Source organism: Haliotis rubra, unplaced genomic scaffold (assembly GCF_003918875.1).
Source record: "Haliotis rubra isolate DU_JTF1 unplaced genomic scaffold, ASM391887v1 Scf494, whole genome shotgun sequence".
NCBI lineage: Eukaryota > Metazoa > Mollusca > Gastropoda > Lepetellida > Haliotidae > Haliotis > Haliotis rubra.
In genome coordinates, this window is record NW_025767184.1 from 800,294 (window position 1) to 816,982 (window position 16,689).

General features: G+C 39.9%; 1 protein-coding gene across 1 annotated transcript; it reads left to right on the plus strand.

The window, feature by feature from the left end:
• The first annotated feature begins 2,355 nt into the window (after window positions 1–2,355).
• Window positions 2,356–15,896, plus strand: LOC124291518 (sulfotransferase 1B1-like). The gene is made up of 4 exons (XM_046728519.1): window positions 2,356–2,404; window positions 6,599–6,754; window positions 8,146–8,466; window positions 15,028–15,896. The coding sequence occupies exons 1-4, from the start codon at window positions 2,356–2,358 to the stop codon at window positions 15,141–15,143; spliced, it is 642 nt and encodes a 213-aa protein (XP_046584475.1). The 3' UTR covers window positions 15,144–15,896.
• Window positions 15,897–16,689: the final 793 nt, after the last annotated feature.

Genomic DNA, 16,689 nt, shown 5'->3' on the forward strand with positions numbered 1-16,689 from the left:
TATGTGGTGTGTGCCTATCTTATATGTGGTGAGTGCCTATCGAATATGTGGTGAGTGTCTATCTTACATGTTGTGAGTGCCTATCGAATATGTGGTGAGTGCCTATCTTATACATGGTGAGTGCCTATCGAATATGTGGTGAGTGCCTATCTTATGTGTGGTGAGCGCCTATGATATATGTAGTTAGTGCCCATCTTATATGTATGTGTGCCTACATTATATTTGGTGAGTACCTATCGAATATTTGGTGAGTGCCTATCTTATATGTGGTGAGAGTCTATCTTATATAAGGTGAATCTATCGTTTATATGGTGAGTGCCTATCGAATATGTGGTGAGTGCCTATTAAATATATGGTGAATGCCTATCTTATATGTGGTGAGTGCCTATCGAATATGTGGTGAGTGCCTGTCCTCCATGTGGTGAGTGCCTATCTTATATGTGGTGAGTTCCTATCTTATATGTGGTGAGTGCCTATCATACATGTAGTGAGTTCCTATCTGATATGTGGTGAGTGCCTATCTTATATGTGATGAGTGCATATCTTTGATGTTGTGAGTGTCTATCGAATATGTGGCGAGTGCCGGTTGCGAAAGTGGTCAGGGCCTATCTGATATGTGGTGAGTGTATATCGTTTATGTGGTGAGTGCTTATCGAATATGTGGTGAGTGCCAATCTTATATGTGGTAGGTGCCTAATCTTATATGTGGTGAGTGCCTAATCTTATATGTTGTAAGTGCCTATCTTTTATGAGGTGAGGGCCTATCGAATATGTGGTGAGTGCCTATCTTATATGTGGTTAGCGCCTATCTTTTTTGTGGTGAGTGCCTATCGAATATGTGGTGAGTGCCTGTCTGATATGTGGTGAGTGCCTGTCTTATATGTGTTGGGTGCCTATCGCAAAAATGGTAAGTGCCTATCGAATATGTGGTGAGTGCCTATCTTATATGTGGTGAGTACGCATCTTATATGCGGTGAGTGTCTATCGAATATGTGGTGATTACCTATCGCAAACGTTGTGAGTGCCTATCGTATATGTGGTGAGTGCCTATCGCAAACGTGGTGAGTGCCTATCGAATATGTGGTGAGTGCCAATCTTATATGTGATGAGTGCCTATCTTATATGTGGTGAGTGCCTATCCTTTATGTGGTAAGCGCATATCTTATGTGTGGTGAGTGTCTAATCTTATATGTTGTAAGTGCCTATCTTTTATGTGGTGAGTGCCTATCGAATATGTGGTGAGTGCCTATCTTATATGTGGTTAGCGCCTATCTGATATGTGGTAAGTGCCTATCTTTTATGTGGTAAGTGCCTATCGAATATGTGGTGAGTGCCTATCTGATATGTGGTGAGTGCCTGTCTTATATGTGTTGGAGTGCCTATCTTTTTTTTGTGGTGAGTGCCTATCGAATATGTGGTGAGTGCCTATATTATATGTGGTGAGTACGCATCTTATATGCGGTGAGTGTCTATCGAATATGTGGTGATTACCTATCGCAAACGTTGTGAGTGCCTATAGTATATGTGGTGAGTGCATATCTTATATGTGGTGAGTGCCTATCTTATATGTGGTGAGTGCATATCTTATATGTGGTGAGTGCCTATCTTATGTGTGGTGAGTGTCTATCTTATATGTGGTGAGTGCATATCTTATATGTGGTGAGTGCATATCTTATATGTGGTGAGTTCCTGTCTTATATGTGGTGAGTAAATATCTTATATGTGGTGAGTTCCTGTCAAATATGTGGTGAGTGCATATCTTATATGTGGTGAGGGCCTATCTTATATGTGGTGTGTGCCTATCTTATATGTGGTGAGTGCCTATCGAATATGTGGTGAGTGTCTATCTTACATGTTGTGAGTGCCTATCGAATATGTGGTGAGTGCCTATCTTATACATGGTGAGTGCCTATCGAATATGTGGTGAGTGCCTATCTTATGTGTGGTGAGTGCCTATGATATATAGTTAGTGCCCATCTTATATGTATGTGTGCCTACATTATATTTGGTGAGTACCTATCGAATATTTGGTGAGTGCCTATCTTATATGTGGTGAGAGTCTATCTTATATGTGGTGAATACCTATCGTTTATATGGTGAGTGCCTATCGAATATGTGGTGATTGCCTATTAAATATATGGTGAATGCCTATCTTATATGTGGTGAGTGCCTATCGAATATGTGGTGAGTGCCTGTCCTCCATGTGGTGAGTGCCTATCTTATATGTGGTGAGTTCCTATCTTATATGTGGTGAGTGCCTATCATACATGTAGTGAGTTCCTATCTGATATGTGGTGAGTGCCTATCTTATATGTGATGAGTGCATATCTTTGATGTTGTGAGTGTCTATCGAATATGTGGCGAGTGCCGGTTGCGAAAGTGGTCAGGGCCTATCTGATATGTGGTGAGTGTATATCGTTTATGTGGTGAGTGCTTATCGAATATGTGGTTATCCAATCTTGTGGTGAGTGCTAATCTTATATGTGGTGAGTGCCTAATCTTATATGTGGTGAGTGCCTAATCTTATATGAGGTGAGTGCCTAAGTGCCTATCTTTTATGTGGTGAGGGCCTATCTTATATGTGGTGAGTGCCTAATCTTATATGTTGTAAGTGCCTATCATTTTTGTGGTGAGTGCCTATCGAATATGTGGTGAGTGCCTGTCTGATATGTGGTGAGTGCCTGTCTTATATGTGTTGGGTGCCTATCGCAAAAGTGGTGAGTGCCTATCGAATATGTGGTGAGTGCCTATCTTATATGTGGTGAGTACGCATCTTATATGCGGTGAGTGTCTATCGAATATGTGGTGATTACCTATCGCAAACGTTGTGAGTGCCTATCGTATATGTGGTGAGTGCCTATCGCAAACGTGGTGAGGGCCTATCTTATATGTGGTGAGCGCATATCTTATGTGTGGTGAGTGCCAATCTTATATGTGGTGAGTGCCTATCTTATATGTTGTGAGTGCATATCTTATATGTGGTGAGTGCCTATCTTATATGTGGTGAGTGCCTATCTTATATGTGGTGAGTGCATATCTTATGTGTGGTGAGTGTCTATCTTATATGTGGTGAGTGCATATCTTATATGTGGTGAGTGCATATCTTATATGTGGTGAGTGTCTATCTTATATGTGGTGAGTGCCTATCTTATATGTGGTGAGTTCATATCTTATATGTGGTGAGTGCCTATCTTATATGTGGTGAGTGCCTATCTTATGTGTGGTGAGTGTCTATCCTATATATGGTGAGTGCATATCTTATATGTGGTGAGTGCATATCTTATATGTGGTGAGTGTCTATCTTATATGTGGTGAGTGCCTATCTTATATGTGGTGAGTGCCTATCTTATATGTGGTGAGTGCATATCGTATATGTGGTGAGTGCATATCTTATATGTGGTGAGTGCATATCTTATATGTGGTGAGTGCATATCTTATATGTGGTGAGTGCTTATCTTGCATGTTGTGAGTGCATATGTTAAATGTGGTGAGTGCCTATCGCAAAAGTGGTGAGGGCTTATTGTAAATGTAGTGAGCGCCTATCCTAAGTGTGGTGAATGCCAAGTGACCCAGAATTATACATGCAACATGATTAGGTATGTAACCAACAAACGACTAAGAACTGTTATGTAACTGAAAAATGCACTACGAAATTAACTTGGTTTGCAAATCAAATCAAATTATCATATATTAATTGCAATGGTAGTGCGCAATGGAAGTACAAACTCCAGTGGTTGTCCAATGCTAGGTGCACAGGCTTAAACAGCATTGGTAACAACAAGAAAGTAAGAGATAAATGTATTCCCCGAGCAGCAACAATTCTCCAAATAGGCCAAGGCAGGATATCCAGGGTGTAGTGAGTAAGTGAGTATGGTTTTATGCCGCCTTTAGCAATATTCCAGCAATATGACGGCCAGGGAGACCAGAAATGGGCTTCATACGTTGTATGTGGTGAGTGCCTATCTTATATGTGGTGAGTGCCTATCTTATATGTGGTGAGTGTCTATCTTATATGTGGTGAGTGCATATCTTATATGTGGTGAGTGCATGTCTTATTTGTGGTGAGTGCCTATCTTATATCTGGTGAGTGTCTATCTTATATGTGGTGAGTGCATATCTTATATGTGGTGAGTGCATGTCTTATGTGTGGTGAGTGCCTATCTTATATGTGGTGAGTGTCTATCTTATATGTGGTGAGTGCATATCTTATATGTGGTGAGTGCATATCTTATATGTGGTGAGTGCCTATCTTATATGTGGTGAGTGCATATCTTATATGTGGTGAGTGCATGTCTTATGTGTGGTGAGTGCCTATCTTATATGTGGTGAGTGTCTATCTTATATGTGGTGAGTGCATATCTTATATGTGGTGAGTGCATGTCTTATATGTGGTGAGTGCCTATCTTATATGTGGTTCTATCTTATATGTGGTGAGTGCATATCTTATATGTGGTGAGTGCATATCTTATATGTGGTGAGTGCCTATCTTATGTGTGGTGAGTGCATATCTTATATGTGGTGAGTGTCTATCTTATATGTGGTGAGTGCATATCTTATATGTGGTGAGTGCCTATCTTATATGTGGTGAGTGCATATCTTATATGTGGTGAGTGCATATCTTATATGTGGTGAGTGCCTATCTTATGTGTGGTGAGTGCATATCTTATGTGTGGTGAGTGCATATCTTATGTGTGGTGAGTGCATATCTTATATGTGGTGAGTGCCTATCTTATATGTGGTGAGTGCATATCTTATATGTGGTGAGTGCTATCTTATATGTGGTGAGTGCATGTCTTATGTGTGGTGAGTGCCTATCTTATATGTGGTGAGTGTCTATCTTATATGTGGTGAGTGCATATCTTATATGTGGTGAGTGCATATCTTATATGTGGTGTGTGCCTATCTTATATGTTCTGAGTGCCTATCTTATATGTGGTGAGTGCATATCTTATGTGTAGTGAGTGCATATCTTATATGTGGTGAGTGCATATCTTATATGTGGTGAGTGCATTTCTTATATGTGGTGAGTGCCTATCTTATGTGTGGTGAGTGCATATCTTATATGTGGTGAGTGCATATCTTATATGTGGTGAGTGCCTATCTTATGTGTGGTGAGTGCATATCTTATATGTGGTGAGTGCATATCTTATGTGTGGTGAGTGCATATCTTATGTGTGGTGAGTGCATATCTTATATGTGGTGAGTGCATATCTTATATGTGGTGAGTGCATATCTTATATGTGGTGAGTGTCTATCTTATATGTGGTGAAGGCCTATCGAATATGTTGTAAGTGCCTATCTTATATGTGGTGAGTGCCTATCTTATATGTGGTGAGTGCATATCTTATGTGTGGTGAGTGTTTATCTGATATGTGGTGAGGGCCTATCGAATATGTTGTAAGTGTCTATCTTATATGTGGTGAGTGCCTATCTTATATGTGGTGAGTGCTTATCTTGCATGTTGTGAGTGCATATGTTAAATGTGGTGAGTGCCTATCGCAAAAGTGGTGAGGGCTTATTGTAAATGTAGTGAGCGCCTATCCTAAGTGTGGTGAACGCCAAGTAACCCAGAATTATACATGCAACATGATTAGGTATGTAACCAACAAACGACTAAGAACTGTTATGTAACTGAAAAATGCACTACGAAATTAACTTGGTTTGCAAATCAATTCAAATTATCATATATTAATTACAATGGTAGTGCGCAATGGAAGTACAAACTCCAGTGGTTGTCCAGTGCTAGGTGGACAGGTTTAAACAGCATTGGTAACAACAAGAAAGTAAGAGATAAATGTATTCCCCGAGCAGCAACAATTCTCCAAATAGGCCAAGGCAGGATATCCAGGGTGTAGTGAGTAAGTGAGTATGGTTTTACGCCGCCTTTAGCAATATTCCAGCAATATGACGGCCAGGGAGAACAGAAATGGGCTTCACACGTTGTACTCGTGTGGGGAATCGAACCCGGGTCTTCAGCGTGACGAGCGGACACTTTAACCATTAGGATACCCCACGGCCTCTCTAGGGTGAAAGTTTGATCTTCAAGCAACCGTTTATCTTGATGAGATGTTAGATGACAGAAACATGCGTTTGCTTCATGGTGTCATGTTGTATACATTTTGTAGAAATGTCCAGGATTATAAAGTATCAAACTATAGTATTGTTTCCATTACCACTACCTCTACTAAATCAATATAATATAGGGAAACATATATGTACCATATGTTATATTTAAGATTACAATTTCTCACTACAGTACAGATTCTTCTACTTTACTCAGAGTCAGGCGCCTACACAGAGTCAACACACCTAACCCGCTCTGCCACCGCGGTTTCCACAGATTCTGAACTTTACTGAGAAAGTGTAATCCCAAATAAAGCATATGTTACATTTGACCACTTTCTAAATGCAATTGTGTATTCATCAAGACATTTATGACTCTCAACTTCTGTTATTTGAGGAACTGAACATAGCAGAGTATATTCTTTCTCCTTCATGCTGTGAATGACAGCTAGGAAGCAGATAACTGGCGTTGAATGGTAATGGCAGTGAGCAAATAGGAGCCAGGAGTTGATCCAGGTGTACTCAGTACTGGTAGGTGATGATGATGACTACGACGAAAAGCATGGTGATAATGACGACGATGCTGATGACGACGACGATGACGATGACGGAGATGGTGATGATGACATGTTGGCGTCGTCTGGGTTCTTGTTGATGTGTTCGGAAATGACAGACGATTTACGGAGGTCTGGTCTGTAGTTAAGGGCTCTGATGGTTTCGTCAATGTATTGGTGGTTGACACAGGGGATCTGGTAAATACATCCTCTTGGATTGGACCTCGACCCGTTGGTGCCGCTGCCATTGACGTGTCCTTATAGTCTTGTCGGTGGAAACGGTGACGTCTGTGTAGGTTCTTGAAGATGTGGGACATCTAAAGGCTGACAGGACTTGGTAGGTGTATGGGGATTGTGATTGGGTGATGGAGCAGGTTTGGGTTTTGGTTTGGAGTTCTTGAGGGTTTATGGTTTTAGAGACCAAGTGGGTAGAGTAATCATTGAGGGAAGTGAAGATATAGTTCAGATGGTTCAGTTCAATACAAAGGGCATCAGGCACTCTGTCTTCTCAGTTATCGTTCTTGTTGTTTTCGTTAATTATATACTGCATATATAATACAGGGTATATAAACACTGTATTATATATGCAGTATAGAATTAACAAAACAATATATAACCCTGTTTTCTTCTTACTTACTCATACCTGCTTGACAACGATACAAGAATCTGTATCAAAACGTTGCACCACCTGAATAAAGAAGTTGTTAATCCATAAAGTTTGTCCTTATCTGACTCTCCAACTTCTAACAAATGCCACTCAAAGAAGTTACTGGCGATGTTCTATATGGTGACACTCGTGTTGGGAAAAATATACGCCATTAGTAATAGTAGCGATTGAGTATGATTTTATGACGTTATCAAAAATACGCCAGGCATTTCATGGCAGGAACATTGTACAAATATGGGGGATCGAAACCAGGCCTTCGGACTGATGAGCTCGAGCGCTTGAAGCCCGGGTTCCTCAAAGTGATCGTAACCCTTAGGTGATCGTAACCCCCATACTTTAACATAGACTTACGACAGTCGTAGCGCTACGATCCCTTTGTGGAACGAGGTCCTGGTTTACCCACCTCGCTTCGAAATCTTAAAGGTACAATGTCACACAGTTTCGGTTTATAGTTTGGCCTATATTATATATATTGGGGCATAGGCACTCACTTCCTATTGATGCAATAAAAGACTTATTATCCATTATGACTTGCCTGAAATCAATAAGCGAAACAGCTTCCAAACAGAGAACAGTTGCCATATATGGAATGTAAAAATTGCTCCGTACATCGGAAACTGTCGCACACGATGTTGTCGGTGTTTGCCGAACTGGTTAAACCGTTTCAATCACAAGTTGTGCGTTGGATATTCTTAAAGAACGTTCCAAGGGACATAACTCTATGGGGTTGAAATAATGTTCCGTCGGACACCAGAAATGGGCTTCACACATTATATTGAGAGAAATGCATTATATATTTTGGAGACGTGTGGTGTGATATAGTGTCTTTAAATTGATCTCTCTGTTTTCCTTATTTTTCAGGCACGCACTGGGTGTGGGAAATGGCCCGTCTTCTTCTGTCGGAGGATACCGCAACTGTTATCAATAAGGAGAAATTCATGATAGAGTTTGTTGGAAACGATGTCTTGGAGAAACTGCCATCCCCGCGGATCCTAAACACGCACTGTCTTGTTGAACAGCTGCCACGTGGTGTGTTTGAGAAGAAGTGCAAAATAATCTACATCCTCCGAAACCCCAAGGACATGGCAGTGTCGTTCTTCCACCACCACAAGAAACTGACTATAATTTATGATTATCATGGGAAATGGGAAAACCACTTATCTTTACTGATGGATGGAAAAGGTAAGAGCTGTTGTGTGTGATTGAGTTTAGTTTTACGCCGCAATATTCAGCAATATTTTAGCTATATGGCGGTGGTCTGTAAATAATCAAGTCTGGACCAGACAATCCAGTGACCAACAATATGAGCATCGATCTACGCAATCGGAATACGATGGCATGTGCCAACCCAGTCAGCGAGCCTGACCACCCGATCCCGTTAGTCGCCTCTTACGACGAGTATAGCATGGTTTTGGAAATAATGACCAGAGTAGACATCCAGAATATTCAGAATACAACTCCAGTGTGATAGTATTATATCCAAATGAGTGTATTTGTATGTCTAATGCGGTACCGTGCCACCCAAAGTGAGTCTCGTTACAATCAGGGAATGGATTCCTTTCATAAACTATCAGTGTCAACAAGGATAGAGTATATTAGGGAGGAGAATGCTTTCGCAGCTCTACGTATATATTAATGCAAATTTAATATTTCCCATGACAATTGTTGTTTCTTTTAGTGATGTCGAGCATGGATGTGGAGCAAGTTTCTATGCTGGATTCTAGTCGTTAATATCACGTATAATAACATCCGTGGGATACGATTTAATGATTGGCAATCAATACTGCGTTAATAACGTTGTTGTGTATATATGCCTGGTGAGGGGTCTTAACTGTAATACACGCCAAAACGAAGGTCAAAATAAAATAGAACCGATGATTTGTTGCAAACACCACTGATAACAAAGTCTCCACATTTCAGTTGACTACGGATCGTTTTGTACATATTTAAAGGACTGGGCTGCCATTGGCGAAACCCATCCCGACGTGCCGACCTTGACCCTGGTGTATGAAGATCTGAAAGAGGTAACAATGTACTGTACGGCAGTTGTTACATCTGTAACTGCACTGTGCAATGTCCATGTGACTATGTGATAGTAATGGTTAATGCATTAAATCTAAATCATCAAATGGGTTTTAAGAAACTAGATATTCGAGAAGATTCTGTTTTCTGTACACAAATGAGGCGTCTAATATAGCTGCCCTTGATTCGTAGACTGGCGCTGTGTCGGACGCTATCACTGTCGAAAATTCTCGCATGTCATGTTAGCTGAATGCCATTTGCCCTTTATCAATACAATTCATAATTAATATAGTATATTCAAAGGCAAAAGTTATTGTAACACACAAGAACAGGCAAAATCAGTGTTAAACTTTAACTACTGCGAATGAAACGTTCTTACATGGAAAGACAAATGTATCAAGGTTAGGTAACGATCATCAGTCCATAAGAATAGCGCTCCTGGCATATGCAAAAGAGCCACAAGGCAAGAGGCAAGGCAAGTTTCGTCGACGAGTGTGTCCACCTTGTGCATTGATGCATGTCGGGCACTTTCGCCTCCATGTGGCCTCAGATGACAAACAGTGTACCCTTGGATGGGAAGTCGATAGGAGCTTGACGGCAATGATTCGAATCAGTCATATCCGGGTGTCGAATCCTGATGTGTCGAATTTACGGTTCTCTCGAAGTATATTTTTGGTCCGAACCTATTCCGTAGTCATCATTTTGCGGTTATGTCAAGCCTCAGGTAACTCGAATTCTACCATGGCTACGTGAAATGCTCGAATTTGATTGGTCTATCAATAAAATCAGACGGTATCAAGTGCGTCTTATTTCACGGTGCTTCACTGCGCACGTACAGCTTGTTCAGCTTGACCTGATCAAGTGAATACTAATGAATTACGTGACCGTGTCACAATTGGTTGAGTCTATTATTGTGAAGGGGTGCACCTTTCTCAGATGATTGGTGTAAACGAGTGTAGTGATTGCTGTGCCCATGTTGAAAATTTGGAAAGCGACTACTGGGGCAGAAATATTGATAATTGAACTGGGTGTAAAGAGTGATAGCGAGAGTGAATCGGATTGTGAAAGTAACTGACGTCTGTAAGTTGTAAAGTTGGCAAACCCATCTAGATAGCATATGACTGTATGACATGATTGTTGTTGTTTTTCCAGAAGTGTTGTTTTTCGGGACAGGTTCTGTAACGAATCTATGTATGCTTGCTTCTGCTCCCCTATTCAATGAAGATAACCCGATATGCCGTTTGTGCCATTTGACCTCCCGGGTCATGCATATGTAGAGTAGCTCAGGTCAAGCTGAACACTGCCGCACTACTTCAGCTTGGCCACCAACATGACTAATATCAACACAACAGGCGTGATGGAAATGCTGATAAAACATTTATTAAAACTCTAAAAATACTCTAAAAACTTCGACATACCGGTATTTTGACCTTATCTTTCTACCATAGGGATAATGTAGGCCATTATTTCATCTGTTTCAGGATCCACTTGCTGGTATTAGAAAGTTAGCGAAGTTTCTGAATGCTGAGAAATCAGAGGAATTCTACCTTAAAGTAAAAGAGTTGACGAGTTTCAACAAAATGAAGGAAAAGAAAGGAAGCTTAGTCACAGCACCTGACGGTTCACCTGTTATGTACAGAAAAGGTGGGTACTCTCGCCAGGGGATATATTTATGTAACATTCTATTTGGGATTACAAATTTCTCAGAAAAGTACAGATTCTTGTACTTTTGTTAGGTTGAGTCCCATCCGGTATTTGAACCCACAGCCACAGAGTCAGGAGCCTAATCGCCAGCACACATACCAGCTCAGCCACCGTGGTTTCCACCGCGAACAATCTGTTCTTTATACTTAGAAAGTGTAATCCCAAATATAGCATATGTTACATTTGACCACATTCTAAATGCCCATTGTGTATTCATCGAAACATTTATGGCTGTCAACTTCAGTATTTTAAGGAACTGAACATAACAGAGTATATTCTTACTCCTTCATGCTGAACGGTAATGACAGTGAGCAAATAGACACCAGGAGATAATCCACGTGTACTCAATACTGATAGGTGAGAAGAAGGAGGTTGACGATGACGAAGATGCTGCTGCTGCTGATGGTAGTGGTGATGCTGCTGCTGATGATGACGATGACGTAAATAATGGTGATGGCTAAAATAATGAGGAGGAGGAGGTTGACAACGATGATGATGATGACGACGATGACGACGACGATGATGATAATGATGATAATGATATGACGATGACAATGTACTGTATGATCACACTCGTGTTGGGAAAAACATACGCCATTAGTAATGGGAGCGACTGAGAATGATTTTACGACATTATCAAAAATACGCCAGGCATTTCAAGGCAGGAACATTGACCATTCTACCATGGCTACGTGAAATCCTCGAATTTGATTGGTCAATCAATAAAATCAGACGGTATCAATTTTGATTGAAAATGCGTCTGATTCATGGCGCTTCACACTGCGCACATATACAACACTGCCGCACTACTTCAGCTTGGCCACCAACATGACTGATATCAACACAACAGACGTGATGGAAATGCTGATGAAACATTAATTAAAACTTGAAAAATACAATTATACGATTTCTCCTCCACAATTATTAGGGCACCTCACTATCATAATTATTATCTTCTATTATAAAAGTATTCAAACTCAATTACAATACACAGCTCCAAACATAAACAAACAATATCTAACATATAAATCAGAAAACCTTGTAAAAATACATCCCTATCTATCCCTATTTGTGCGGCAAAACGTTCGTAAATACTTACCTACCTGGTAAATGGTATATTTGTTTCTGTTTAGAATGGGAAATTTGCAAGATAACGGTCAGGCGAAACAAAAACATTATGCCACTCATACTCCATCATGTCCGGTTGCATTGTTCAAAATGTAACAAAATTGAACCACGAGAATTCCGCTCTCTGCCAACTTCCCTGCAATGCTGTCACTGCTATGTTCGTACACTTTGGAAAGCTTGGCCACAATCCAGTCAAAAATGATGAGAAAAATGTTCCAAGGAATCCTAAGTTAGTCGCATGTACACAAAGCAGCACTGTCACGCTTTCATCGCATAGCGGGGTGGAGGTCGATCAGAAAAGGATGTATTCTTCGATTCTGCAGGGTTCAGGTTCGACAGTCAGTCAAGTATTTTCCACTGTCACTTAGTCACAGCTAAGTCGTTCGGGTTATTAGCCTTGACCAAGCTGTCTAGAGACGACAACAGAAACTGAACACTATCTATGAATCTCAACCCATTTAGCGAAAAGGATATATATCTTTCCATATTGTTTGGGACAAAGGATATGTTGCCTTTTACCTTTGAAATAGCTTGCATAATCAAGTGTGAATCATACCCGCGAAGATTGTGAAACACCACTGGTATATGAATAAGTTTATGATTTATTCTTAGCTTCAAGTTACATTCATTGTGAGACGCACCTCTGTATTTACCAGTAATGTGACAGTGATCCCTAACTGAATCACCATTCAGAGGTTTACAGCACACATGACAATGTGTGCTTTTGTTGTGGGCTTCCCGGTCTGCTTGGGTCATACGCATTGGTGTTTTGTTGTATAGTTTTTTAATAATCTTTTTCTCTTCGTGTTGTAAACACTTTAGAAATTCTTCAGCCGCGTCTGGTCCTCTATAAATAACGGGAAGGTTAGTTTGACCATCACAACGAACGACCACATACCCGAACCCACACGCTTCGTGCTCTTGTACTTTTTGTGTGAAACTTTGATTAGTGGATTGAGCTACTGTATCTATTGGATTAATGATAGCTTCGAAGTCGGCGTAGATAATATATGGTACTGGCATTTGATTTTTGTGGTTGATAAATTTCAAGATGTTGTTTTTTTCTCTCGGCATATCTATTCGTACGGCTGTCTCCGCTACACCTAGGCAATCAACCCTGTGCAAATCTTTTCCCTGTGTTTCGATTGATTGTACAACAGTCGGCTTAAATTCTTTATCCATGTGTAGTGATATTTTTCACCTTGTTGGATCATAAATATATTGATCATTTTGCGACAATCCTTATACAATAAAGGACTTATCCTGTGTACTATTACGTTTTTACCTTCGTGTTTATGACTAAGTCTTGATTCTGTTGTTCTATTTTTTGGATCTGAGAGATAGGGGTGGGTTCGTCTATACCTTCCCAATTGAGCCCGTCATCTTCTGGATAACTGGAAAGTCTATCGGAATGTTTTTCAACTGGAAATTTAGCGGATCTTATCGCTATCCTCATACAATTGTTGTTTCGGTTTTTAACGTTAACCATAGCTTGTTTTTTCTTGAAATACTCAGACAGGGGTAAGTACGATCCACCTTTCAACGGTATAGTTTGCTATATCCAGGTAGACCATGTTAATCTTGTCAACAACCCAACCAGAACCTATATTAGTGTAACGTTCTAGTGTTTCTCGCATTTTTTCTAATGATCTGTCTATAGAAGAGTTGATAGTGTCTGGTTGCGTTGTAACTTCTTGATTACCTCTGAAGTAAACATTGGTGTATTCAGTTGTTTCATTCGACTGTTGTTTCTCTAGTGTCATGTTTAACATGAGTTGAAATTTAATACCTCTTAAATCTTTCAGTTCTTCGTTTACGTTGTCAAATACCAATGGTTTTATATCTTCAACGTCTATGTTTCTTTGAACTTCCATCTTCCAACCTCTCAAATATTTACCTACAGCATGCTCAGTAGGCGTGAATTGTAATTCTATAGGTTTTTGTTCTTTCAGTTATTCAATGAGCTCAGATTTCCTCATACGAGAATAACCTCGCATTCCACGTTCACGAGCTTTCTTTGTTAGTTCTTTCACAGTAGTGTTTGTTGATACTTTAAATCTAATAAATCTAGTAATTTATGTTTCCTCATACGAGAATAACCTCGAAGTCCACGGTCACGTGCTTGCTTTTTCAATTCGTGTACTGTCCACATATTATAAAGTAACAAACAAAGTTTGTTGATACTATATCTGAAACAATTCTCTAAATAGACCAACATACTTCATGTTAAACATAAGATGATGTAATAGATATAGGATTGTGTAATCTAACCCGTAACATAAACCTTTCATACATCGAGGGACTTGATGCCCTTTGCTTCATGAAATGTGACACTCTCATGGTTAGAAATAGACATAAACACAGTCTTCCTCGGGAGATAAAAAGTTATAGGTTTACAAATTAATAGGATACTTATTGATTCCATGCCCCGTACCACATAGTCTTCCTCTTTTGAGTAAGACTATAGCTACTTTTTTACAGGTGAGGTGAAAAGTAGTTATGTTATGGAATAGATACTTATTGATTGCTTGCCTTATATAGGATGACCCCATACTCCATAGTCTTACTCTCTTTCGAGTAAGACTATGGTTACTTTTTATCTCCTTTAAAGTAGTCATAGTCTTACTCTTTCGAGTAAGACTATGGAATACATTTTACAGGGGAGATAAAAAGTATTTGTGTTATGGGTATACGGTCCCGTACCACATAGTCTTTCGAGTAAGACTGTGGCTACTTTTACAGGGGAGGTGAAAAGTAGTTGTGTTATGGATTTATAAATTAATATGAGTTAGGAATAGATTCTTATTGATTTCTTGCCTTATATAGGCTGGTCCCGTACCCCCATTGTTTATACTACTCACCGTTTTTTACGTATTTTCCGTGTTTCAGGTGAAGTTGGCGACTGGAAAAATTACTTCACCGTGGCCCAGAACGAGGCTTTTGACAGACTATACAAGGAAAACATGGGTGATTGTGACATAAACTTTAGATACACGCTGAAGTAAGGAACGAAGACCAAGGTGTCAGATGGAAAATGTATACCCATGCTGATAGGAGAACAGAAACTAATAACAACAACAGTGTTCGAATCCCAAATTGGACTCAACAAAAAACACGTTCTAGAATCTGTACTTTATTTTTAAAAGTGTAATCCCAATATAGCGTAAGTTATCATTCCACCACAGGTAATAATATTCATATTGAATTCTGTTATTCAAAAACGTGTGTATGAAGACATTGTGATATAGCAAAACGCCCAAAACAATTCACTCTTTTGAATCGTATTGGTGTCAGGGGTAAGTTGTCTCAAATCATTCAAAGTCTGTATTCAAATGTCACTGCCTGTGTTATAAACAATCACTTGAATTCTGATATCTTGAAATGTCCCATAGACTGCAGACAATGGTGTATTACGAGTCAGTTAATGTTATCTGTATAAATAAATGGGTTTCAAACTAGAGTGAGTGAGTTGCTCGTTACGCCGCTTTTAGCAATATTCCAGAAATATCAGGGCAGGGGGCTCCAGAAATGGGCTTCACACATTGTACCCATGTGGTGAATCGAACCCGGATCTTCGGCGTGACGAGCTAATGCTTTAACCAGTAGGCTACCCCACCGCCCTGTTAGCAACTACAACTGAATGCTCAAACTGTTTTGTGATGCAACTTATACCCGATATAGTGAAATTGTACTTACTGTTTTCGTCGACGGCTGTTGTAGAAGGGGGTGGGGTTATAAAAAGATTTTTCGTGAGCTAATTGAACACCTGGCTGACCTCTTTTCACGGGGGTCAATGACCTTGTACTGAGCTGACCGTGGGAATCCGCATAGTACTTATGCGATGCTTCCATTACGATATCACATGATCGTTTTGCACCAATCGACGTATAGTGTGATTGTTGCACACATGACGCTATTCATTCCCGTGTGACGTCATCAAATCATAAAATCATATGATACCAATTGAACCAATCAACGAATAACAAACATTGAAATCACTGGAAAAAACTTTAGTGACGCCAATTTCAATTTTAACTATAAAACCAATTCTGACAATGAGTTGATGTTATCACTAGCTACATGTCTTTTTACAAAATGTTTATATTTTCCACACCCTCTAACCTTTCCTGTCGCCTGTAGAGAAAATCTGCTATCTCAAATCTCAAAGCGAGCGCCTGTTACCGCAGTATCAATTACCACCACCACCACCCCTGGTTGAACAGAATTGCAAACACATAAACTGGACAATAACAACTCACTCACCTTAATTATTGGTGTGTATACATTGTAGCACAAATCTGTAGACATTCTGCCACAAACAAGCAAGAGAGATATACAGATTTCATTATTTATTAGCTCCGTTTCAAATGAGTAGACATTAGGATAGGAGCTCTCCCAAATGTCTACTTTACATCTGTTGTGAATTGTCTTATTGCCCCTCCTCATTGACCTGTCCAGAACCTTCACTCTCGCATGTAATGTCTTCATCATCATCTTCAGTCAAGCCTTCCACCCAAGATTTATATTTGTACAGTTTTGAAATCACTTCAT